At 41.8% G+C, this 26967-nt stretch overlaps 1 protein-coding gene across 2 annotated transcripts in view; it reads right to left on the bottom strand.

The window, feature by feature from the left end:
* SLC25A26 (solute carrier family 25 member 26) overlaps positions 1-26967 on the bottom strand; it is a 91235-nt gene that overhangs the window by 58989 nt on the left and 5279 nt on the right. For both annotated transcript variants that reach the window (XM_068154313.1, XM_068154315.1), the window contains exons 4-5: positions 11804-11908; positions 10210-10257 (exon numbers count right to left, since the gene is read on the bottom strand). In XM_068154313.1, coding sequence (XP_068010414.1) covers positions 10210-10257; positions 11804-11908 — 153 coding nt within the window. The remainder of the gene's footprint in view (positions 1-10209; positions 10258-11803; positions 11909-26967) is intronic.

Genomic DNA, 26967 nt, shown 5'->3' with positions numbered 1-26967 from the left:
CCCTTCTCTGGACACGTTCAAGTGTCTCAATGTCCTTCTTAAACTGAGGGGCCCAGAACTTGACACAGTACTCAAGGTGTGGCCTGACCAATGCAGAGTACAGGGGCACAATGACTTCCCTGCTCCTGCTGGGCACACTATTCCTAATGCAGGCCAGGATGCCATTGGCCTTCTTGGCCACCTGGGCACACTGCTGGCTCATGTTTAGGCAGCTGTCGATCAGCACCCCCAGGTTTCTCTCTGTTTGGGAGCTCTCCAGCCACTCCGCCCCCAGCCTGTAGCTCTGCACTTGGAAGAACTGTACTTATAGCAGATTCTCGCAAGTGCCTCTCCAGCCATGCTTCCAAACATTAGCATAAATTAAATGTGCTCTCTGCCACAGAGCTGTCTTTGTTTTCCACCCCTTCATCATGTCCTTTGGTTTTCAGATTCAACTTTGCAGTTTCATATTTCTCAGGAGATGCTTAACAGTTAAACACAAACATTATGTGCAATGTAAACAGGTAACAGAAACTGTTACATACATATACAGATAAATCTAGTGACATGTCAGGGTCAGGTGGAATTATTTATGGTCAAATGAGGCATGGTTTCAGCAGCAGCAGTCAAAAACAGTCTCCTCTTTCGTACACTCTTTAGCTAGATGCCTCCAACTCTGCTTTTGTACCTGCAGCTAAAGGTCATGATCTCCACTGTCTCCAAAAACCTGCCCAAATGGTAATCAAGTGCTCCCACCAAAACCAGCACCACTGACAGGAGTGTTATTATAGATACAATGAGACCTGAATTTTCACATTGAGGGTATGGATGACAGATTTTTACAGTGATTTAAGAGGCAGTTTCCCCCAGCTGCCTGCCTCACCCCAATGCCAGAGGTTCCTTATCCTGTACCAGAACAAACTAGTGTATGTCTGGCCCTCCTTTGATCCCCAGCTCAAAGCTCACTGCTTCCTGCTACTTTAAGTTAGAGCAGCACTAAACTCACAATGGAAAGGACTCTCACATCACCAGTGCTCGTGTGTCAATGCCCTGAGCTGTTTCAACAAACTACAGAATATGAAAACATCACTTTTCTAAAAACATCATCTTTCTGATAAAAGAGAAAGCAAGATGACAGCCACCACTCAATTAGTAGCTGGAGACACACAACTGCTAAAGGTTCTCACTGCCAAGCTCAAGGGCAAGCAGAAAGCAGACCGCTCAGGCTCCTGATCCCAAGCCAGCCCTGCTCCCAACCATGCCCTCAGGTCCTGAAGTGCATCTTCTCTTGACTAGAGCAGACACTCAGGTCTTTGTGTGAAAGGAGAACTGCTGGTCAGAATAAGATCATACAAAGGATTTCAGGGAAAAGCTTTTGATCTTGGATTGCTGATTCTTTTAACTGTGCTTCTGGTTTTTAGCAGATGTAAAGAAACTAGGCAATAGCAGCCCAAGCATGAAAACCAGATAATTGCTATTAATACTGACAGCAGCATGATTCTGCTGGTGGAAGACTTCCACTGTAAAAATCACGTTTTGGTCTACTTGAGGCAAGAATTTCATCCTTCAGACACTTCTGTACTTTCAGAATATTGGTCTGGAACAACAAGCAATTTAGCAATCACACACATTTACAGGACAAGCTGCCTCACAGAGCCTAAGATCCTTGACAAGGTGTTAAGAACAATACCATGCAGATGTGTGTACAACCACAGGTCTCTTGTGCACATTTTATATAATCAGATACATTACCTGCAGATAACTTTTTGGGGTTAGATAACTACCTGCTTCAGCACAGAGAGAAATTGCTTCGCCCACGAATGAGATGCAGTCTCTACCAGCTAAAACCCAGCAACCCTTCAGCTATCAGCAGGATTACTCCACAACTCAGTAAGACAGGAAATCTTGTCTCCTACTCTCTACAACTACCTTAAGGGAGGTTGTAGACAGGCAGAGGTTGGTCTCTTCTCCCAGGCACCCAGCATCAGAACAAGAGCACACAGTCTCAGGCTGTGCCAGGGGCGGTTTAGGCTGGAGGTTAGGAGGAAGTTCTACACAGAGAGAGTGATTGCAGAATAGAATAGAATAGGCCAGGTTGGAAGAGATCTTCAAGATCATCACATCCAACCCATCATCCAACACCACCTAATCAACTAACCCATGCAACCAAGCACCCTGTCAAGTCTCCTCCTGAACACCTCCAGTGATGGCGATTCCACCACCTCCCCGGGCAGCCCATTCCAGTGGGCAATCACTCTCTCTGTGTAAAACTTCCTCCTGACCTCCAGCCTGAACCTCCCCTGGCACAGCCTGAGACTGTGTCCTCTTGTTCTGGTGCTGGCTGCCTGGGAGAAGAAGAATGAGCTGCCTGAGGAGGTGGTGGAGTCACCATCACTGGAGGTGTTCAGGAGGAGACTTGATAGGGTGCTTGGTTGCATGGGTTAGTTGATTAGGTGGTGTTGGATGACAGGTTGGACACGATGATCTTGAAGGTCTCTTCCAACCTGGTTATTCTATTTCTATTACAGATAGACAAAAATACAGTTGTCCATAGTGGAACGTAGCTATGAAATTAAAACTAAAAATCACCTCTGAGCCAAAAATTCCAGAGATTTTAATTTGTTTTGGTTTTTTTTTGTGGGTTTTTTCCCCCCCTTTATTTTTCTTTTGACCAGTCACAAGTGTTAAAGCCAATCAAATTCTACACAATAGGCACAACCGCCTAATCCCTGACTTCAGTGTCATGACAGCAGGCTACAATGACTGAAGAGTCAACATTATTCCTGTAACACTATCAGAGAGATTTTGTCTTTATTTTATTCTTTTAAAAATACATTTTGTAATTTCTATTTGCTATTTACTACTTTTGGTGGGCTTTTTTTAAGCCTTTTCTCCTACTTTTATAGTGGGGAATATCTCTTGGGACCTGTCCTCCCTCTTGTTACAGTCCTACCTTCTCAGAAGGGACTGGGCTGGTCTTTTGTGCGTCCTCCTTTATAAGAGATTTTCAACCACTTCCTAATACTTTGTCACAGATAATTTTATCTAGGTGAGGAAACCCATGTTCTCCACTAGAGATAGCATGTAGAGTGTGCTCTTCAAACCACTGTGAAACATGTAGAAGACTGAGGGGTGACCTCATTAATGTTTATAAATAGGTGAAGGGCAAGTGTTGAGAATTCAGACCCAGGCTCTTCTCAGTGATGTCCAATGATAGGACAAGGGGCAAAGGGTGCAAGCTGGAGCACAGGAGGTTCCAGATATACATAAGGAGAAACTTTTTCACTGTGAGAGTGACAGAGCACTGGAAAAGGCTGCCCAGAGAGGTTGTGGAATCTCCTTCTCTGGAGACACCCAAAATCTGCCTGGATGTGTTCCTCTGTGACCTACTCTAAATGATCCTGCTCTGGCAGCAAGGTTGGACTCAAAGATCTTTCAAAGTCCCTTCTAATTCTTAATATTCTGTGAAAACAACTAATGCAAAGAATAGGGTTCTTAGGTTATTTAAAATAAAAATAAATAAAAAAATTACAAAACAAACAAACCCACGCTAAAAAACACACCAGCAACAGAGAACAAAAGTATCACAGCATGAAGAAAACCAGAACAAAGTCAAGTATTTCTTTCTTCCTAATTTGCTCTTGCCCAAGTGTCACTATCGATCCTACACCACAAATGCTGCAGAAAACACCACTTGTAGAAATGCTTTAAAAAGCTGCTTAGAGAATGTATGGAAATAGTATCTCTACTTCAAGCAGACAGTAGAATACTCTTCTTGCAAGACTCTGCTTGCATGCAGATGCATTTGGAAGGAATCTGCACTATCAGATCACATACGCCGCTTTCAGTACATATAGATTTCAAAGTGGGTTTTGGTTTTTTCCCCTGTTCAAAGAACCCAGATGCAAGTCTGTAGTTTTCAAAATGCAGAAACTCTGCACATATGAAATTCTTCTCATCTGAAGATACCCACTGATGTCAGACAGATGCAATAGCTGTGTGCTCCATTGGTAACTGCGAATCAACGCAGCTAGGATGGCTGCGCTCTGCTTCTAACCAGTATATATGGATACAGCACCTCGCCTGCAAGAGTGCATTCAACTGGAAAATCTGAGATCATTGCACATGCTTGACACATGAAAAAAAAATAAAAAAAAGAAAAAAGAAAAAAAAGGAAGGAAGAAAAAAAAAAAAAAAGAAAAAAAAAGAGAGACACACATCCTCCCCAGACATCAAAATGGAATTTGCGTCAGGTCCCTGTCCACCCTGGCCAGTTTATTTGCTATTCAGGCATGTCACAAAACCCATTTCCCACAAGTGGTAAATTAGAAAAAGCAGTGTTATTTTGTGGTCTGTAAAAGTCATTTTTAAGTGCTTACTGGGATCTCCATTTTCATTTCCAAGTACTATTCCAGTGTTTGCAGGGAGAAGGTAATGAGCACAACCTACAACAGCAAAGAACAGTTATTCCTTTTGTCTATTTATCAGCGTTCCAGTTCACGAGCTAGGATGTGCCTGAGCCCTTATCCCAGCATGTAAACTTGTCTCCTGCTCTTATTTCACAGGAATTACCTTTAACTCTTACACATCTTTTAAAAGGAAAGTATCCCTTGAATGTGGGTATCTGGAAGGATACAAGTGATACTAACATGGACACAAGTCCAGTGAGACATTACTCCAAGACAGAGTAATGTTTGGGGGGGGGGGGAGGATAAGAAGTAGACTTATTTTTCAACTTTCCTCTCATTAACCATGTCACTTAAGTTATGCACCATTTTCCAAGGGTAGGGTCAAGCTAGCTAATCCATTTTACAGTTCCTATCCCTTTAATGAAACTACTGTGAAGTTCTATATGGAAACACCCATACCAAAGAAACACTGGTTGCTCAGTAGAGGTTGAAACCCCAGTGTTACAGATCCTGCATGCCATATTCCTGGTTAAACCCAGCCTACCTAGAACTGCAAGATAAAATAAAGCCTGTTTGCCTGTTTCTATCAACATCTGCTCTGTACTACACAGAGGATGATAGAAGATCAAAAAGTTTTAATTGTGCAAGTAAAAGAATTTATTAATAACATTCTTTCTGTCCTACAGCAACAGAGATAAACTTTAAAAAAACCAAAACAAAACAAACACACCACCCTAACAGCTAGAACAGGATATTTATATAAAGATGTCCTAACAAAAGAAAAGCATGCAAAACTACCTCTAGTGGATAAACAAACTGGGCTCCCTGTTTGCAGACTGCTCCCTATTGAGCTCAGCCCTCAGTGATCCCTGTTCCTCCCTCAGTCAACAGGGTCAACATATCTCAGCTAGGTTTCACATTTTAATACAAATCCTTCTCAGCATCCCTTGTTCACTGACCCTTTAAATTAAGGAAAATGCAGCAGGTGTGCCTTTATGGCCCATTTTGCTGTTCCTTGCTTCAGTTTCCTTCTCCCAGCTAGTCAGTCAGTTAAGAGGGACTTTTTGTTGTTGTTTGTGGGGGTTTTTGCTGGATCATTCCTTGTCTGCAGAGCGGGCACTGCACATCCTCCGTATCTGTTTTGATACATGCATTATAACTGGGCAGCATACAGTATCCCACCTCGGAAAACAGTAATACTTCTTGTCTCTGAGATCAGGAGGAGCCTGAATTTGTTGCCTGTTTGTCAAACTGCTGCCACTCATTAATGCAAATGCATACTTTGAACTACCTGTCCTCCTCCTCCCCAAAATTAATAGAGCATGGAATGCTCTCTCCCTCCCATGGCAGCAGTAGCTGCCTTTATCTACTTAGGGCTCTGACTTGCACACACTGAAGGGGGAAAGAAAACCTAAACAAAAGCAAAAAGAAACACCACCCACCCCAAACAACCCATAACTACTAAATTAAACTAGGACTCTCAAAAGTGATGACTAGGCTCTCACTGAGAGTAAGATCAACAGCAAGCTGTACAAGGCTCAGATTCATCAGTAGTTTTCTTTCAAATTCAGAGTTCTGAAACAGCATTGTGAAGCGCCATTGCCATCTCTACCTGAATGAAGGCCACCAGCAGAGAGCCTGAATTGCCTCAGAAACCTCTACCAGGCAACACAGACAAGTTTCCTCAGTGCTACTTGGACAGTAAAGATTGCCATTTGAAAGTAATTCTCAGTCTCCTGTCAAGACATCTATGAATCACAAAGAGCCAGTCATGCTCCATCCCCTTTGTTTTTAAGGACAAGTTTACTATTAATTTTAGCTCCTTTTGAATCTACTTCTGGGCCAGGACCCAGTGCATCTGTAGAATTTTCAAGTGACAGATTAAAAACACACAGAACACCCACTCAGGGCTCAGTTCTTCCAAACTGTGGTTTAACTCACAACAGAAGGGACGCTACAGTTAACCGTGGCACAGCTTGTGCAAAGCTGCAACCTGTGCACAGACGTGCAGAGGGTGAAGTAACTCACCGTACAGTGAGCTGTTGTACACAGAGACACTAGACAAGGCACTTCCTTTTCTTTTGTGTTGTCCTCTCATTCATAACGTCCTTCAAGACATCTGCTAGAGTCCTGTAGCAGTAATGGAAATGGAAAAGCTCCAAGGGGAACTCAGGGGTTTCTCTCTTTTTCCCATGAACTGAACATTATGGAATTTTAACAGATGTTCTACTTGGTCATAGTTAATAAAATGAATTATGCAGGAATTAAAAACCTGGCTCCATTTGCTTATATAAGATCTCAGCAGCAGAACCACATTCCCATTAAGAAAATCTAGAGATTTTACAGTCTGCTCCTGCCTTGGTAATAAGATGATTGGAGATTTTACAAACTAGTCTGTCTCTGTTGTGGAAAACATGAATAAATTTACCTGTTCATTGACTGCTCTTGGTAGCATTATTCAGTTTCCACATTGATGCACCCCGGTACACTACAACCATAGGAAAGGACAATTCTCACTCAGATTTGCTTTGGAAATGACATCATGGGAATTCCACATCGTTTCACAGACTCCAGTTTCTGCCATTCAAAGTCTCATTCAGCAACCTAATAACCATGCTCCCACTTTGTGCATTATCACAAAAGCTTTCCTCTTGGAGCATGGGCAACTCTTTTGGGCTACTACTGCCAGCAGAATGATGCACTGTACCTCACTTCCTTTCCAATCTTAGGATTAGTTCAGCGTAACTACATCAAAGGAGTATGTGAAGACCGAAATGTAATGGAGATGTGAGAGAAAAGGCACCAAAAAGGAGGTGAGTGAGTCCCAGACAAACCTTGCAAGCCTTGAGGCTCGCTCAAAGTTATTTAGAAAGCATTACATATTTAGCCATCTCCTTTGTCTTCTAATATTCATCCGTACAGAAAGTGTTCTGATGAGAAGATAAAGAGGACAGTGAAAGAGCAAGAATCAAAAGTGATGGACAAAACAAATACTTGCACCAAAAAGCAGCAGCATAGCAGTTAATGAAAATCACATGGTGGAGAATAAGGCAGTCTTGAAGATATTTACTACACTACAGTTAAAAAAGATGAGGTTCTAACATTGCACTCCCTTTAAAAACAATCAGTTTCGCTCAAGTCCAAGCAAGCAGATCTCTGTCCAGGCACTGAAATATGCTTTATGTAATAGCACAGAACATGCAAATTTAAAAGAAAGATAAAAAACCCCCAAAATTATATCAAAATTATAGGCAAAATTTTATCCCATTGCAACAATTAAACTTTCCTAAATTCTGGCTGAACAATGTTTCTAGTGCAAGAATATCATCATCTGAAAAGTATCAATATTGACAGCCTCTTCCAGGTTTTTTTTCTGGTGAAATCATCACGTGCTGAGGCCCCTCTTTCCAAAACTCTCACTCCACTGTGACTAAACAAAGGGGGTTGTGCAAGTGAAGAACCAAAGCATATAAACAAACTCCATAAGTATGAAAAAGTCAGATGGAATTAAATATCAGCCTGTGTAAACTATGCAGCTACCTGGATGTGCCCCATAATGAATTAAGCCAGATTTTTACCTGAAAATAAAGACTTTCCCTAAAGGAAGAAAGAGACTTAAAGGGAAGGGGAAATAGCAAGATGAAATGTCAGGCTCACAACAGTTCCAGCTGAAGGTTCAGTATGCTGCTCTTACTCAAGTGGACATCACAGTATCACCCATGTTGGAAGAGACCTCAAAGATCATTGAGTCCAACCCATCACCACAGACCTCATGACTAAACCATGGCACCGAGCGCCACATCCGATCCCCTCTTGAACATCACTTTACAATATTTAGTGTCAGAAAAATGCAACAGCCTTAACAATATTAAATTCAAGGATTTTCTTGTATTTATTTTTTTCTTAAACATCACCTATGATTTGTTTCATTTTGAAGAGAAAGCCCGTTTCGTTTGGAAATCATCTCTTTCTCATTCCATTGGACAGTTCCCCCCAAAAAGCAATGCTTCAAATGAAATCGGTTCTGAAGGATCTTTTATGAATATACATAATGGAGAGAACCCCCATTAAATTTCCAACAAAGCACTGCCATTTTGAGTAAACAAAGTTATCTCAGCAGGGTCACACGCTCTGCCATGAATATGGCCTGCAAATTAATTACCACCCTGACAGACGTCAAAACAAATTTTAAGGAGAATAGCAGCCGGTAGGAACTGCGTGTTTTATCTACCTGTTAGTATGCAAAATCTGTGTGCAACGGCATCTAAATTTATTCATTTATTCAGAACCCCTCAGAGAAATCAAAATGATTCGTTGGCCTTTTTTTTTGTGCCCGTCTCCAAATGAAACCCCAGCGACGAACGTGCATTTAGTGAGCCAGAAAATAAGCACAGGACGGAGCTGCGGCGGGGGTTACGCTGCAGAAAAGCAGGTGGCAGCTCTGCACAAATAACTGCTTTTTTTTTCAGCACTCAGAACTGCTAAAATAGACTGCAGTGTGTTATCACTTGTCAGCACTTTAAGGAACACTAAATTTGGCATTTCTTATTTTAGGCAATACCCATCTTTACTCAGTAAGTGTAACAAGAGCCGGTTAACATAACCGTTCTAAAAACAGGTTTCAGAACGAAGAAAGGCTTTTAAAAGCAGAACTACAGAACAAAGGCTTAAAAAAAGCCTCTGCAACTGGCTTTATTATCAATGGTAACACAGCCAACAGATCTCGTGTTTGAAAAACAAAAGAGGCAGAGATCCAAACCTGATTTACGCAGTTGAGTTTAATAAGGAGGGGACAAATTCACTCACATCGCACTGAACAGAGCAGCTAAAGAGCCCTTCCTGGACAATAGCGGTTACATTTTCATAGGAATCAAGCCTCATCTCTATCAGGTACTGTGGTGGGTTAATGCTTTTATACCCTAGCTGAGCAGGGAGGGGGGAGTGGAACAGACTCAGTTTCCCATGGGGAAAATGCCCTGCACGGAGGGCTGAGTACTCAGAAGCCCTCCACTCTGTTTTCCAGAATAGGCATTAACCCACCACAGGTACTCAGGGTGCAACTTCTGCTTTGTCAAAAGACGACCTCCTGGGATCTGATTCCAAAACAGTTTTAGCCTGGGAGTTGATCAGTGTGTTTTTCTACATTGTGTAATTTGCCTTCAGTTCACACAGCACATCAAACACTTCCATGACACTAATCCTGTAATTCACGGCACATTTATGAAGAGTTTAGTTTAGGCCAAAATATTTTAACCTCCCTTTTTTTTTTCTTCCCAACAGTGAAGTACTTCTGATTTACAGTTAAGTAATGCCACATCACAGACTGGACAACTAAATGCACACATACAAAAAAAAATAGAGAGCACAATCCTCCCTGCATACAGATGACAGATAATCCCCTGGTATCTGATGACAAATGTATTTAAAGGAGGTCTAAATCTGTCTGTGCCAAATTTGGCCTGAAGCCAGTTCACCACTGTTGGCATGTATGCTTCACATGATGCAATCAAAGTACTGGAAACTTCCTCAAGTCTTATTTTATTGTTACTGAACATACACATTTCCATCCTTTTATGATTTAGCAGCAAAACAATTAAGAAACAGGATGGTAGATGACTCTGAATGTATCACAGATTTTCTCAGTGCACTTTACCAGTATTCTGCTTAGACCTCAGGCTAGCAATTTACCTAGAACAAAACACACTAGGATTTAGAGCTCATGGTTAGAACAATTGATCTCAGTTGTACTACTAGCTCTTGTCTGAAAACAAAATGAAGGAATCAATTTTTTAATAAAGAACAGAAGAGACAAATGTTTTACCTCTCTTAATACTGTGCTTTTATAACCCCGATAAAGTCCTTGAATACCCTGTAAACCAAACAAAAGAAAGCATCAGCTGTAGGGAATTAGTTTGCCCAAGACCACAATTTATGGGTGATTAGGAGGCAAGCATTACAGCCTTACTGAGTGTCAGACCTGAACTTCTTGCAAATTGCCTATATCGATTATAAAGTTGTCTACTGATTTCCATGATTTACAGTGCCAGAGGGATTTATGCTCATTTCAAAGATCATTTAACTATTGTTCAGAATAACCAGTAAAAAAAAAAGGGGGGGGGGGGGGAGGGAATACTTTACAGTTTTAATTAAAAGGGTATGAAGGCACAGAAACACATTACATCAAATTCTACTTTTTTCCTGCAAGTGTCCACTAAGCCATAAATATTTGGAACCTGCAAAATGAACTCATAGGATAACAGCTTCCTATGTTCACCTTCTTAGCCTTGATTCAGAGCTTTTATCAAGACATCTTTTGTATTTTTAACCAGCTGATAACATTCAACAATTGAATTGTTTTGAAAGTGTTTATGAAACCATGTTTAATATCTTATAGGACAATTTATTCAGTATATGGCAAGTCTCACAGCTCTCTGGCCAGCTATAAAGAAAGGGAAAACCAGACACATTTGAGAGCATCAGCTTTTAGAAGTGAATGTCCAAGTCACAGAAGGAAGTTTCAGCAAGCTTCTGCAGGGTTACCACAACAGTTTTCATTTACAAGCAAATAAAACTCAAGTGGATCATTTAAAGATCATATTTATGTCTTCCTTTTCCTGGCTTCTAGACAGAGCAATGTGTATAATATTTTTTCCTCACAGTGTTTTTAGGAGCCACTTACGGAATGCAACCTGAAAAACCTTGTGAGACTCAGTAAAAATACTGGTGACCAGGTTTCTGCAGGAATAAAGAGCAGAACTACTGAACAGATGACAAAAAAGCTCTTGTTTATCAAAGGTTACAAAAACTGGATGAGCACTAATTTCCAGAGCTCCTACAGAGCCTCTCTGAAACGGCACCTTTGAGATATCCTCTCCAGAGCCTGCTTCAAAACCTGGAAACCATTCAGCAAACCCTAGATTACAGAAACTTGATGTTCTCTTGTTCCACACAAGGACTACTTGCACAAATGCAAACAGAACTTTGGACACAGGAGTGCTAAATCCCTTTTTGTTGGTGGTTTTTTGTGGTGCTGGCTTTTTTATTGGTTTGGCTTGGAGTTTTTTGGTGGTGGTAGTTTTGGTTTGGGCTTTTTTGTTTTTTTTAGTTGAGGGGGGTTGTGGTTTTGTGGGTTTTGTTATTGTTGGTTTTGTTTTGTTTACTATCGTAGGTACATGATGTAAAGAGAGAAGGAAAACGTTTTCCAGAGTGTGCATGTAAGTGCATGCACATGGGGGAGGGAGGTGTGTGTGTGGCTCCCCCAGACAGAACATGCCAACTGCTTTTAACAAAAGAATAGATGAGAAAGTGCTGGGAGAGCACACAACTGGCATAAAGTTGTAGGAATGCTTCTGGACACACATGGCAGTGAGTGGGAAGAATGAAGCAACTGCTTTGAAATTTTGTTCTGAACTCACCTCATGATACAAGGTGTGAGAGAGAATCCGGAGCGTGCTCGATGAAGGAGACACCTGGGCCCTTTGCTTGACAACCTCAGATGGAACCCGTATGAGGCATGCAACCTGCAAGACAACCACATGTTCAAAGAGCAACCCCTCTTGCTACCTCACCTGTCAAACAGCAAAACCCTTGGAGATAGTTCCTAGTACAAAAGTCTGAGAAACAAGGAAATACTGTTTGTAATTACGTGAGCTGAACTCAAAAGCTGTTTAAGAGCAGCTTATGTGTTTGCTCCAAGAGCCGCATGCTTTCTGCACACAAAATTAGACTGAAAGAAAAATGCAAGTACCCTTGACATTTTTAACTTCCAAACTAGAAGTAGCTTCAGGTAATGAAAAATCACTAATTAAATAAAAACACTGAAGCCATCCCATCTTTTGGCAGCCACAGCAATTCTTTCCCCCCACTTTCACAGTCCTGGAGATTCAGGACTTGCAGAACAACAAACTTCTTTCCTAGGTAGGTCCTTTGTGCCCTCTAGTGACTGACAGCAAGAGATACTGGCTAGCTTTAGCTGCACACAATGTATTTAAGGTTTAGCGAATGCTGGATTTCATTTAAAGTGAGCCATCAGATTGAGCCCTTCCTACACAATGAATTTACTAGGCAAGTAAAGCCCTTGCAGCTGAACACACTAGTGTGGCTGCTGCCACACGCCTTCAGCTGTTCTGAAAATGCCAGATCTGTCCACTTCAGCTTCAGGTAGGAGTCAAGCTTGTATGCACATCATTTTGAGGAACAAAGATTCTGAAAGCCTGAGAGTTACAAACCTCTCATATCTCTACAAAAAAAAACCAAACTAAATGCCTGTATATCAACACTCCCAACTTTTAAGAATAATTTGCTTCAGCTGGCCCCAGGGCTATTTAAAGTGGTGCTGGGACTTGTGGAAAAACACTGGAGACACTGTGAGCCTTTGCTAGGTTTTTAGCCTTCCTTGACCCAATCTAATACTGGCCTCAGAACCAAACTGGTTCCTACATGTAAAGGTGAGCACTGAGTACTTCAAGCTAGAGCAACCTAGGTGAAAACTGTCTATCTGAAGTGCTAAACCAAGCTGCTAACTCAGAAACCTACACATGCCAAAGAAAGACCATGAGTTCTCTGCCAGATTGTACAGAGACAGTAGCTTGAGTGGTCATTTGTGGGTAACACAGTACGAGGTTTAAGTTCTATTTTCACAAAGACACCCAGAGAAAGTCTGTTATCCTGTTACATTCCTACAAGTTTACCAGACAACAATATCCAAAAGTCATTACAAACAGATCTAACTCCATGTGCTCTTCAATTCTCAGGGTCAAAAATAACAAGTGACCCCAATCTGTCAAGAAAATAAGAACTGTCAAGTTTTTTGATAGTTCAGCATAAATATTTATAGAACTTCATGCTTCATAACACTCCATGTCCTTATATTAGCTTTTTTATTCCTTAAAAATATGGAGGCAGGAGGAAAGCTTTAAAGAGGCTGGGATGAAAACAATCTAGTCAATCAAGACCAGACAAAGAGCGCAGCGTGGCTTCCTGACATCTGGGGGGCTGCAGTTTTGGCAGGAGAAGGGTGCCTACAAAGTAATGTCTCCATTTCCCCCAGACTACTTGGGGTGCATTTCATTTCAAATTAACTTTGATGTTTCTCCCATTTGAATTTGTGCTTACAAGGGAGTCTGTGGCTGCACAAGAACAAAAACAGTGATTACATTGTGCTGTTATGAAAGGAAATAACGGCTCGTGTCACCCGGGCTGCGCCGTCAGATTGGCTTCATAGGGCACTTCTGGGACTCAAAAAGCCACAGGCTGCAACTGCCAACATCAGACTGAACAGTGACATTTTCTCTGTGCTCCTGAACTTACAGCACGTTGCCTTATTCGTTCCTACATGTGTACCTTACTAGCAATAACAATCCAAGCAGCCTTTTGATGTCAGACACTGGTCTCTGAAGGGAATCACAGAAGAATACTTTCACACATACCTTATCAGCCCAGAGTTTAAAAAACAACAAAACCAAACACAAAACCAAACAAACACTAACTTGGGACAGATGGGTGCAGAAAAACCTCCAATCTGTTACGCTCAGATCTCAATCACTGCAGCGTCTTCCAAAGTTAAAAGAACACAGCTCCCATCTCCACAGTTTAGTTTAACTAAATATGTTCAAGCAGCAGCACAGTAAATGCTGCCCCAAGAGAATTCAGAGTTAAATTTTCAGACAGCTGAAAATTTGCTCTAAGCAAATTGCACAAGCAAAGGTGAAAGATAATTGCACATCTGCTGCACAGTAACTGGCCACCGAGAAGCTTTTTTACCTGCATTCACTACTAGATAAATAGACAAGGAAGACAGTCAATAACTTGACCTTGCTCAGTGGGGGTCTGTTCACCTCCCTAACCACCAAGATTCCAGAAAGAAATTGCTTTTTAATCTCTTGGCTATTCACATAAGACATGGCCAGTTGCTTGCCACATAAGAGCACAATGCAGCCTGCTAGACTGAGGCCATTCTGGTGCACCCTACCAATTCTGGGGATGACCCTGTGACAAATGAGCTCTTTGCTGAACATCTGCACAGCCAGCCATGGAGAGGGTAGAGAACTGGGCCCTCAGCTACCTCAGATGACATTAGGGCATCAGACAATAACACCCTGTTGACAGGGGCCATGCTAATTTTTCCAAGCAAGCTCTGGAGACAAGAGTTATCCCCATCTTTGCTGGAAGCAGAAAGATACAATCAAGATCCTACAAATCAAGTTCAAGGGGAAAATGGATGCTGCCCTATAAGCTCCTTCCTTATTTACCATGCCAGGTAATACAACTCTCCAGCTTTCAGACTCCCTCCCCCATGTCAGTACACATGTATACATACTAGAAGAGCAAAAAGACTACAGCACTGAGACAAAAGGCTCAAGAATTTTCAGATTTAAACTTTAACAAACCAAATTTCACAGCCACAAGCAAAGCTGTTGTTAGTTTCCAGAGCAGGTGTGCAGAAATGACAATTCTAGCATCTACTGCCCTTCTGGCCTTTTAATATTATAAGCACTTCTGAACAAAAGAGTACTGAGTTTCTAACTCCTTGTCTTAAATCATTACCAGATCAAAGGATGAGTCCAATATTTAGATGCAAACCTAAGTGCATTTTTAATTTAGTGACTTGCGTTAGCCAGTTAGGGGGGAAAAAATAAGCTAAAAAGAGGGCTATTTTCTTCACATTTATTCATGTATTGCTAAGAGAGTATGTCTTCCAATTAAACGAAGGCAATTTTTTTTCCTCTGTCAGCTCAAAGTATTTTCACTTTTGGATGCTCCTTGCATGCATCAATGCTGCCATCTCCTGGTCGGATTCATGTCAGAACCAGACGTTCCCAGTTGGTCTGACCGACGTCTCCCAACTGACCGTGAAGAATGACCAGAGCAACTAAAGTCTCAAAAGTGACTTAAGTCAGCACAAAGCCCCTTTATATACACTTGTCCATGTTTAGCCCATATCTGGGAGTAAAACAGAGCAGCTGCTCTATCACCCAATGACCCCTCCCCAGCAGAGAAAGGCAATCAGGAAAAGGAGAGAGCCACAGGTTCAAATGCTTTAAACGGAACAGCAAGAGTAACACCAACGCCAACATAAAGTATACAAAGCCCAGTGCACGTACAGTGGTCACACTACACAGGAAAGCAGTCCTCAGGAGATGGAAGAGGAGCAGGGTCATCAAGAAGCTGAGCGGGAGACCCCCAGCCTCAGCAAACTTCCCCCTTTATACTGGGCATCACATTCATGGTCTGGGGTACACCTGTGGCCAACTCAGGACAGCTGCTCTGGATGATTCCAAATTGCTAATGGGCTGCAGCAAACCCAGGTGATACCAATGTAAACAGTTTGCTTCAATATATCTGAAACCTGTTCCTTTAGCATGGGCTCATCCAAGTTAATTGGAGACACCTTACTTTGAAGCACTAACTTATGCACAGGGGCCAGTCCTGCTTGAAGATGGAGCAAGTGCTTAGAATTAGGCAGTACTCATCTAATCTATCAGCACAAGGCTGCTGAGCATTTTTCTCCACATACAATCCAAGACATAAAAAGAACAAAGAAGGGACACAGACCTGCATATCAGGGGGGTTGGTGCAAGTAGGTCATCCAGGCCTTCCTGAGTCAACAGCCAGGGAACCTTGAAAGCTGCAAGACATGCACAGCTCACTGCTTGCTCAGGGAAGCAAACAGCCTACCATAAAAATGGCTGAAGAAATTGGCCAAGGAAAACCAAAAGCATATTTTTAGTTTTTTAATGATTTTGTGGTTAATGTGACACATAATCTGAAGTAGCTGGTTGGACTACAAGGAACCCATTACAATTTCTGGAGTAAGCCACAATTTCTGGTGGCTGTGTTCAAACCACCATGACACCAGTTCCAGTTCACCAGCAGGTCCTTCCTCCTCTACCCACTATGTTCTTTTCTTTAAGCAAAGCCAAGCATAAGACAATGACAACATCTTCAGAAGAGAGCCAAAGTCCTGATCTTCAGAGCTACATTATTATCCAAATATTAACATAGCCCATTTAGATTAACAGCTTTTTGCTTCCATACTTTGTGCTCCAGGCTAACCATTTTCTACATGACTGATTTAGCAGGATTTAGTACAGAATCAAAGATAGCATGTGCATTTGTTTTAGGCACCTATCCTGCAGCTTGCAGAGATGATCTGTGTGGGTGATGTATCCAGAAACATGTGAAAGAGGACAGAACAGGTGTCACAGCTGCTATTAAGTGCTGGGTATTTAAACTGGGTTGATAGATGGCAGTCTTTTCTCAGACCCAGGGACACAGCTGGAACAACACTATTAGCAGCTTTGTACCTCTATTTTACAGCCTGAGAAAGCATTTCCTCATGAAGCCCAGCATGCACCTTGCAGAGGTGACCCACACTCTTAAGAGCTTCCACAGCCACAGAGTTTGAGCGCTTCTCTTTAACAACAGACTAGACTAGAATTAACCAGGTTGGAAGAAACCTTTGAGATCATCAAGTCCAACCTACCATCCAACACTATCTAATCAACTAAACCATGGCACCAAGCACCCCATCCAGTCTCATCCTAAACACCTCCAGTGATGGTGACTCCACCACCTCCCTGGGCAGCACATTCCAATGGCTAACAACTCTTTCTATGAAGAACTTCTTCCTAACATCCAGCCTAATCCTCCCATGGTGCAGCTTGAGACTGTGTCCTCTTGTTCTGGTGCTGGTTGCCTGGGAGAAGAGACCAGCCCCCACCTGGCTACAACCTCCCTTGAGGTAGATGTGGGTAGTACCCATGCTCTTAAACCAGGCCACTGAAGAGCAAAGACAAAGAAGCCATTCTTGTTAAGATGCTGGCACCTGATGTGCTCCTGGCTAATACGTAGACCTATTCTCTGCACTAACCTGGGCTTCAGTGAGCATCAAGATCATTTTTTTCTTCCACTTAGTAATTAGCCAATCACTCTGCTACAAAGCAGGAGAAGAGTTAGAGAGAACTGTTCTGGAGTATGTTAGTGGCTGGTTAATTTAAGAAACTGCACTCACTGACTCCAAGCAAAGCTCTGGTTTGCACAGCTAAGCCTACTTTGAAAACTGGGTACAGAAACATTAACAGAAAAATACTATCTGTGTTGCAGCTTTAAACCCTTTCTAAAGGATTTTAATTGTAAATTTCTCAAGTAGGAGGTTCATCTTAACGACTTTAATTGTCTGTGTAGGCTGGGATGCTTTAATTGGCGTTCACCATATAAATATAATTGAATACTTCACACAGAACTAAAGGAACATACCTGGGGAGAGTTACTCTTAAATGCTATTTGCATAAGGTTATTCTTAACTAAGAATCTAATTTATTACATTACACAACTTTGTATGCAGAGAGACTTTAAACTAAACCTCACAGTACCTGGGCAAGATCATCACTGACCCATTTGGGAGGAAAAGCTGCTGCACAAAGATGACCATAAAGAGGCTATGATTTATCAAAGGACATATGTTTAGGTTGCAGTCAATCTGGCACCAAAATCCTAACCTCTTACCCCATTCTTGAAGGTCAGAAGGTCCTACTCCAATGTAATGTATAAAGAGCAAGAAAAATGGAGCAAGCTCTGTTCAAAGAGAAGAAACAAGAAAGGCAGCTTTGAAGTTTTGGGGTGCTTGGGTGTTGAGTTTTTTTTTCAAGTGGACTCTGCATTAGCTGTGGCCACACTCCTGGAGACAAAAGCTGGCTTATAGCTCAGGTTTGGTGTGTTGTTGTATTTTGGCTTGGTTGTTGGGAGTTGGTTTTGTGGGTTTGGGTTTTGGTTTTTGTGGGGTTTTTTGTTTTGTTGGTTTTTGGTTGGTTGGTTGGGTTGGGCTGTTTGTTGGCCGGGTTTTGTTTGCATTTTTCATTTGTTTGATTTTAGTCTGGTTGGTTGTTGTCTGTGGGATTTTATTTTTTGAAATATTGATTCCCAAAACAGGTTAAACCCCATGACAATCTGAGCACCTCCATTTAGATGTCAGATGTGCCCTTCTAAGCAGAAAGTTGTTATTTTCAATCTGAAACATTAAAAATGTCCTTTTTTCATTCCTTAGATAACTGAATTAGTAAAATAATAGGCAAGTCTAAAAATAAGAGCCCTTAAATGGCACTGATATCCTTTGGATTCTGAAGAAGAAAGGGAAATTTCCCCCCAGTTCAGGTCAGAGGCGCTCGACAAACCTTGACCTTCAGCACTGCAGCTTTCTATGCCTCTTCAAACTAAGTTTCTCGGGTTTTCCAGATCTCACTGGGATTCTCCCTTCCAACAGGAGAGAGGAAAAAAAATGAGCTTTTTTTGATGTGATGGTATGAGATTAGAAAAGTATTTCATCCTCCAAATGATTTTCTAATCTCTGATCAAAAGTCTTGAGTTGGGAATATTAGCTAGCAGGGGAGGTGGTGAGCATAAGTTTTATTTGTAGGTGGAAGATGAACTGCCTCACTCTTTCCACAATCAGGAAAATTAACAGAAACATGGCATACACACTTGTCATTTGGTTTCACATCTTTTTTCAGCAAAGAAGACTGAACTGCTGCAATTATTGACCCATAACAATTCAAGCACCAATAAACCTTCATCTAAATAACTGCTGCCCTTTTGACCAAGATAGAGCAAAATTAAGTTTCCACAGTCTGTAATTTGCTGTGGGTCACAACTCAAGTTGTGAACAAGTCCTTCCACATGTCCTTGTCAGCAGGCTGTGCTACCTGCTATAGCACCACTGAAATGGAGAACTGAAGCATTAACACCTATTTTAATGATGAAATTGTCTCCAGAGATGACAGAAACGGTCCAGCGTATGCACTGTCCACTATTAGTTTCTGCTTTAAGTGCCAGCCCCAAAGAGAAAGTGTTCATCTTCAAAATAAAACCTGAGGACATGCTAGTCCTCTTTTCCCCTCTCACACTCAAGCACAGCATGGATGTGCCCTTCCAGCATAGCTAAATCCAGTTCTGCGCAAAGCTGCTGGGGTCATGCACAGGTGACTCCACGCCTAATTTAAGCCCCATGGAGAGAACAAGTTTTGACTAATGGGCTTTGGATGGGAAAGTTTAGACAATGCCAAGCACTTTGTCCCTTCTTTTCCTCTGACTGACACAATAGGGCCTTCATTAATTTAACTGCAGCTCCCCTGTATGCTGGCAGGAAACATTTCTTCAAAGAGTAATCTCACCCAGCAAGATCCCTCAGATCTCAGCACTTCCCGGAGCTTAAAAACATACTGTTGTCGAGATGAGAACATTCACAGCAACCAAATGTCACAAACATTTGGAAAACCACAGCTTCTACATGCACATTTTCAACTTCCTCCATGTTTCCACCTCTGACAACTTCACCTGGAGCCTGGAGAGCTGTTTTGCAGGTGTTTTTTCATCCAGTCGTTGTCAAACCTAAGTCAGCTCTTACTGGTTTCCAGAGCTGCCTTATTCCTGTTCTAGTGCACCACCTGCACCATCACACACTTCTTCCTTTGCAGTGGGCATGCTGGCTAAGCCTTTTCACCCCAGCTGCCTCAAGTCCTCAGCTGGCTCCTTGCCCATCACTTCAGTAGCCCTCTCAACCTGGACTTCTGCACGTCTCTCACATTTCCTTCCCCACCTATGGCTGTTCAGTTGCCCAGCTGTATACCTTACAACTCCTGATTTGGGGTCCCTGCCTGCCTCTCCCTCTGCCATGTCAGATACACATTGGAAAACTCTTGCCTTCAAGCAGTGGAAATTTGTTTTCTTCACCATGAGGAGAAACTGTAACCCCAATTATACCAGCTAATGGGCAAAGAACTGGGAAAGCCTGTCAAACAGACAAGGCTGCCACTAAACACTATGTAAGGGAAATACTTCTCCCTGCAGATGTTTTGAAAGTTGTGTGTGTGCTTTGCATAATTAAACTGATTTGTCAAAGTTTAATCAGAGTTTTGCTTCCTTTTTAAAAGTAAATCTAAAGCTTAACCAAAAGCAGCCTGCTATTATGCACATCTTTTACACTCCAGCAAAACAACAAGGGTCTCTCAGATTGTGAAGTTGCTCAGTACAATCACAAGCAGTTGGGTTAAATTTAAGTGGCAAAAATCAAACAGGTGAATAGCTTTATTAAAAAGCACCTTCCTTAACCTGGTTGATGCTTGAATTATAACTTACTACAACATTTAAACACAAAAAAAAAGCCTTAAAGCTGAAAAAGAGTAGATTTTTATTTCGACTTTCAGAATAATCTGCGTGATCCAACCCATCCCAGCCACTCTTCCACCACTGAGAGTCTGTTAAACTTATTTTAGAAGGCTTAAGAAATGAATCACAGCCACCAGCCAAACTGTTCTTACAGCAAAAGTAGCATGGTGAGTCCCATCCAGCATAAAGCTGTTTCCAAGGAGCCAAGTGGGGTCGGGCTGTGTTACAGGAGGACAAATGTTAATGAGATTCCAGGCAAGAGAACACAGGCAGTATTTTCTGAAAACACATTAAGTCTCCTGTTGAAAGATGACTAGTATTTTACTATTTGCTCAGTCTCTGGGGGTTGCATTGGCCCAGAACATGGAAATTTCAACTACATTGTATTTTATCAAGACCTCCCCTTTAATTGATCCCTTACTCTTTTCTACAGCCTTTTCACTTAAAGAATTATGGGCTCCTCCACATATGGAGCTATTCAGAAATGGTTATTCCTGACAAACCCTGTACAGAACCTTACTTTGGAATAAACTTACCTTGAACTATCTCAGACATTTCCAAAAGTGACTCTGGCAGCATATCTTGCAAGCCAGGAAATCCATCAGGAAAGACTTTTAAATTATTTCTCACTTACACTCTTTTAACCCAATGTATCTCTCCTCTATAGACACTTTGAGCTACAAATATTTTTAAATGGGCTGAGCATCAATCAGCCCTAGGATTGAAAGAAAAGAGATGACAATCACCATGTTTCTACTTTTCACTGCAGAGTAGCATGTCCCCTAAACCCTGGATTGAGCAGGTCTCACAAAGCGATCTAGGAGGGGCAGATGATGAAGAGGCAACACATGCAGTTAACATGAAGCATGCAAGAGAAGATCAGCATGGGTGGCTGGTTAGGTGTTTGACAGTTCTTAATTAGCTCTTTCAGCCTTTAATTGTATGATGCATTTGTTGGCAGCATTTGTGGATTCATGCCTTCATTCATCTTTGTTTGCAACCAATTAGAGCTGCAGCTCTAATTTGAGTCTCTATCTGTTCCGTGTTCCTTCTACACTAGCTCTTAATGGCAGCAATCTCACCCTCACTACCATCTTCCAACAACTGCTCAGCCATGCTTCTGCATAAGGATTTGGCAAAAATCCTGCAGCATCTGTACTGCAGTCCTGACCTCACCTAGATTAATTTATTAATATTTCCAAATATCCCCATGATTATTTCAGCAGACCACCTATGGTGCTGCACTCTCCACCCCTACTCATCTTGCCAGGGTCAGCATGTTCCCCTTCTCAACATATACATGCATCCAGATATGCACAGCACAAAAGACCCAAAATGACAGGCATTAATCAGTGAAAATAGCCAAAAAGCTAAGTACCATGAAAAAAGGCCCCAAACTTTGACTGCTGTCAGACTTTTGATACTACTTTGAATACAAAAGTCTGCCAGCCCATACTGCACTGGTTGAGAGGAGACAAGAGTGCAAAGCAGAAAACCTGGCTTTTGTTTTTAAAGAGTTCTGTCCATTTATGAGTTCAGTTCTTAGAAAAGGGATAGTTAAAAAATTGAAGCCATCAGCCCAAAGCCTACACACAGTAAATACTAAATCACAACCTTGTTGTATCAGAAAATTGTTTATCATAGAATCAACAAGGTTGGAAAAGATCTCAGGGTCATCAAGTCCAACCTATTACCAAATACCCAACACCTCGTGACTAACTACACCATGGCTTCAAGTGCCACATCCAATTCAATCTTGAACACCTCCAGGGCTGGTGACTCTACCACCTCTCTGGGCAGCCCATTCCAATGGTGAATTACTCTCTGTGAAGAACTTTCTCCTCACCTCGAGCCTAAACTTCCCCTTGAGACTGTGTCCTCTTGTTTTGGTGCTGGTTGCCTGGGAGAAGAGACCAACCCCCTCCTGGCTACAACCCCCTTTCAGGTAGTTGTAGACAGCAATGAGGTCTCCCCTGAGCCTCCTCCAGGCTAAACAACCCCAGCTCCCTCAGCTTCTCCTCATAGGGTTTGTGCTCAAGGCCTCTCCCCAGCCGTGTTGCCCTTCTCTGGACACGTTCAAGAGTCTCAATGTCCTTCTTAAACTGAGGAGCCAGAACTGGACACAGTACTCAAGGCGTGGCCTAACCAGTGCTGAGGTGCAACTCTCTTTAGCGTGTCCAACTTGCCTGTTGAACTGCAAAGCCACATTTTGCAACACACAAGTTTTGGACTTTTAAATAGCTTAACTCCATGTCTGAACAGATGCTTCATGGTTGTTAGACTGGGCTTCTGCAAGCAGAACTCCTTGGGCTTACACTCTAAAATCCCAACCCATTATTCTGCTGGAGAGTTTGTCATGACACTACTCTGTGGACTTGTCTGACTCATGCCTCAGCCTTTGCCTCAGAAATGGCATTAATAGCACCTTTCTTCTTGGACCTAGCCAGTCTCTCTCATGGAATTCTTACCTGTATGCTTTGGGCAATTCCTTTTCTACTAAACTGAAACTAGTTAATGGTTTCAAAAGATATGGCCAGGGCAGAGGGAAGAAGAGGCTCATTCATGGACACAGAGAGAGAAGACACAATCTTGGCTATCACATCAAAAAAGATTACTAAAAAAAACCAACCAAAACCCATCAAAACCCAACCCATGCCTGAAATAATATAAAATGTGCACTTCTTTAGTTGAATTATAAGCATGCTCAGAATGTCATTCTACAGAATCCTGATTTGTAAACTGTAAACTTGCTTGCATTTGGTCTTGCTTCTTTTAAGGAACAAGTCAGGGCTAGCAAATAAAGCTTGCTGAATTCCCCAGAAAGATAATTCCTACATTAAGAAGCTTTCCTATTTGATGCATCCCAACAACAGATAATAAATTCCCAAGTTATTAATACTGAGGGTCAGATGCTAATCACTGATGAACCACACACTTTGCTTTTATCACAGAAGTTTCTTAAGTGGCAAGACTCTGGAATACACCAGTAAGCTTGGAATTTCACCCTGAAATACCTATCCTCACCTTGCCCTGTGAAACCACACAGGGATACAACAAACTTTTGGACATTGCAATTCAAATTGATTCAACAGCTCTCATTGTCTCTGAAGGGAGCCATCCTTACTTAACCATTCAGAACTGTCTCAGAGAATAGCCAAGGCTTCCACTTTTTCCTTTGAGGTTCCACCAAAGCTGTGTAGGTAGCCCAAGTTTTACCACTTCCAGACAGGCAAGCAACATCTTTCTAGACCTACAAACTTGTCCAGCATTTATACAACCAAAAGGGACCACAGTGCAGAGACACTAAAGTGGAATGAAAATGAGCCAAATAAGGAACCTAAAGTATCATGGCTACATCAGCTTAAAAATGTAGCATGACAAAAAAATGCAGGCACAGCATCACAAAATATGACTTGGTAGCTTTCAGGATCCAAGTTACTTGGTCTAACGCCACAGTGTACTCTGTAGACACACCACAGTGCACATAACCTGGGAGCCTTGGGGAAACGCTGCACAGTATCAACACACCTCCAGCACTGTAATCCTCAAGTACTCTGGAAACTAACACAAGGACATAAGCATCTTAATAACTGCAGCTGATAATCTACTTCCAGAGCATGGTCATTACCACTAGCTGCCAAAAGAACAGAACATCTAACTCCCATTCCGGTCCTCAGTCCTCCCACATGCTTTCTCTCACAAGTGAGCTGCAAGCCAAGGTAACAAAATAGGGAAAAAAACAACCCAAAGTCACCAAAAGCAGCCAATCAAAAGGTCAGAAAGATAAGAGTGAACCTGATATTTACAAGCAACAGCTCAGAAGTTTCACTAAATATCTCGTAAAGCCCAGATCCTGACCATAACATACAGAGTAGATGGAAAAGGCTGTTGCCAGCTCACTTCTCTAGAATGTAACCCAAACGACTTTATCCTCACCTCCATGGAAAAGCCAGCAGGATGTAAAGTTAACCCTGCTGAATCCAACCACTTTGTCACTCTCAATGAAAAACTCAAACTGGGGCAATCTTAAACTTGCCCCATAAAACCAAGTTTGCAGGAGGCCGGCTGGGGAAGCCCAGAGGGGCCCTTCACTTTATCAGTTTCTTGCCATTTATAGTACACACTGCCACGTTCCACTCCTATAAAATATTCTGTACAGTCAATCCGGAGCTGCACAGTGAACTCTGGATCTGCAAGATGCACCTGGTTACTATTTAAAATGGGCACTAGAAGGTTAAAAATCCTGCTTCTTCTCCGAGTTACTCACACCGCCTTAGAATATTAAAAGTAAAATTTTGGAACATCTGGTTCTCCTTTCCACTCCCTATGATATCATGTTTTCCAAGCACACTTGGCAGCTGCCTGTAAAGATACAGGCAGACTAAACATACAGGGCAACATAGAGTCAAGATGAAAAATTCCAAAGCTTTGGATGCAGTAAGTGTGTTTCCTATCTCTAAATTTCAGTTACACAAGTGGCATAATAAGGGTTTTCCCCACCAGGTAACTTATGTACTCTTCAACCTTCTTCTTCCTTGATGAGAGGAGATGATACACCATGTATCTGCCCCCTAGAGTTTTGGCTCTGCCTTGGTAAGTAATTTTTCATGTACTATGGGCTATTCAGAGGCCCTGTATAGCAAGATTCAGTTATAGGAAAAAATGAATTGTGTAAGAGGGTCACATTTTGAATGTAATTTTCTTTATCCCACTCCTGGAGATGAGATTAGCCTTCAATATTCATCCTGCCTAAGAAGGGGAAAAAAAAGACCCACCCAAACACACTGCAGCCACAGTCTTTTTACTGCTCAGTTTTGTGCCTCCTAGCCTGGGACTGGGAAACTAGACCACATCAGTTCCAGGGGACTGCGTTTCCCATGGATTTACACAGGTTTAAAACAATAGAGAAGAGTGAGCGGCATAAGAACTAAGAGCTCACATTTGACTGATTTCTCCCCTATAGTTAAACATACCTTGATGCAACTTCTGCATTTTTATCCTTTTCCCTATTTTATTGTTTTCACTGGGTCCCATTCAAAACACAGATTAGCCAGCATTAGCATACCTCAAAGCTTAAGCCATGCTCACATTTTATTGATCCACAAGAAGGCAGCTGACTCATTTACGCTCACCAGCGAAGGAGCAGCAAACCTAGAAATCCAATGTCGGTTTCCTGCTCTAAATCTTAATTTCTCTGTTTTGCAAGAAGACAGTTTGGAAGGGCAAAGAGATGCCTTGGGAATCCTAAGATGGCAGAGTGCTTGGCTTATTATTTCACATTTAAAAGCAATTTACACCACAGTAATTATTAAAGTGTACAAAGGAGGAAAAGTATGTATTAAAAAAAAACCACCAAAACCTACTGACAAAATAATAGTCCCAGTGGTTATGCTCTGATTAAAACTTCATGACTAATCAATAAAACTATAATTATAACTTTCACCCTGATGCTATTTGGAATAGTGTATATGTTTCTATTGATTGGCTAAGGCTTTATAGATAACAAATGTGAGACGATCTCGCTTTGTGCTGTTTTTATTACAAGTTGGTTGCAGCAAATCTCTAAATCCCCACCTCAATTATTTTACAGCTTAGCTCTCCCATCACACCAAGAGGAGAACAAAAGCTAGCAAAACAGAGAATCTTATTAGCTGGAAAATGGCTGACACAACATCACATAAAGTCAGATTGCCATTTCAACAGCTATCAATATATTTTTTCCTGGCCTTAGGGTAGCAAGAACCAAGCACATCAGACAGCCCTAAGCAACTCATTTAACCATGCTGCATCTACATCTGTCAGCCTGAAAATGAAAGCAGTAAGTGTCTGAGTTGTAAGGGTCACAGGATTACAGACCACCTTAGAAAAAACAGGCAACACATTCTGTAATGACACAAGGAGTCATCCTTGACCAACTGTTCTTTGGCTGCTGCTTAGATTACCCAGTTACACTTTTCTCACAGGACTCTCACAAGCAGGGGAAGTAACCAGAAATAACCCACTCACAAAAAAGATACTTTTTTTTTGTCTCCATGAGCCAAACTGTCATTTTGCTTGATTTTGAAAGCACATGAGAAGCTTAAAATGCCTTTTGGATCTGCTGTTCGTTGGGCAAGCAAGGAATTTAAGGCCTGTGCATTGCCATAGCAGTGAAGAACCTCTTGCTGATTTTTAACAGCTTTTATAGAATTTCCATGAAAGTTCTCTGTGTTGCCTTAAGTTAGAAGTTATAATTTGACAGCACAGGCTCTAATCAAAATCAAAAAGAATTTACCTGAGGCAGCAACACAGACATATCCCACCCAGCCCTAAATCTATCACCTTGTATCTCCTCCTGCCTATAACCACTACCAGAACAGTTAGTGGGTGCTGCGTTCACCTATCTTAATGCGCTTGGTATGTTAATTTAAGTTCCCTG

Source organism: Melanerpes formicivorus, unplaced genomic scaffold, assembly GCF_026170545.1.
Source record: "Melanerpes formicivorus ecotype bairdi unplaced genomic scaffold, bMelFor1.0.p_v2 SCAF_28, whole genome shotgun sequence".
Classification (NCBI taxonomy): domain Eukaryota; kingdom Metazoa; phylum Chordata; class Aves; order Piciformes; family Picidae; genus Melanerpes; species Melanerpes formicivorus.
This window is presented reverse-complemented; position numbering and strand designations above follow the sequence as displayed.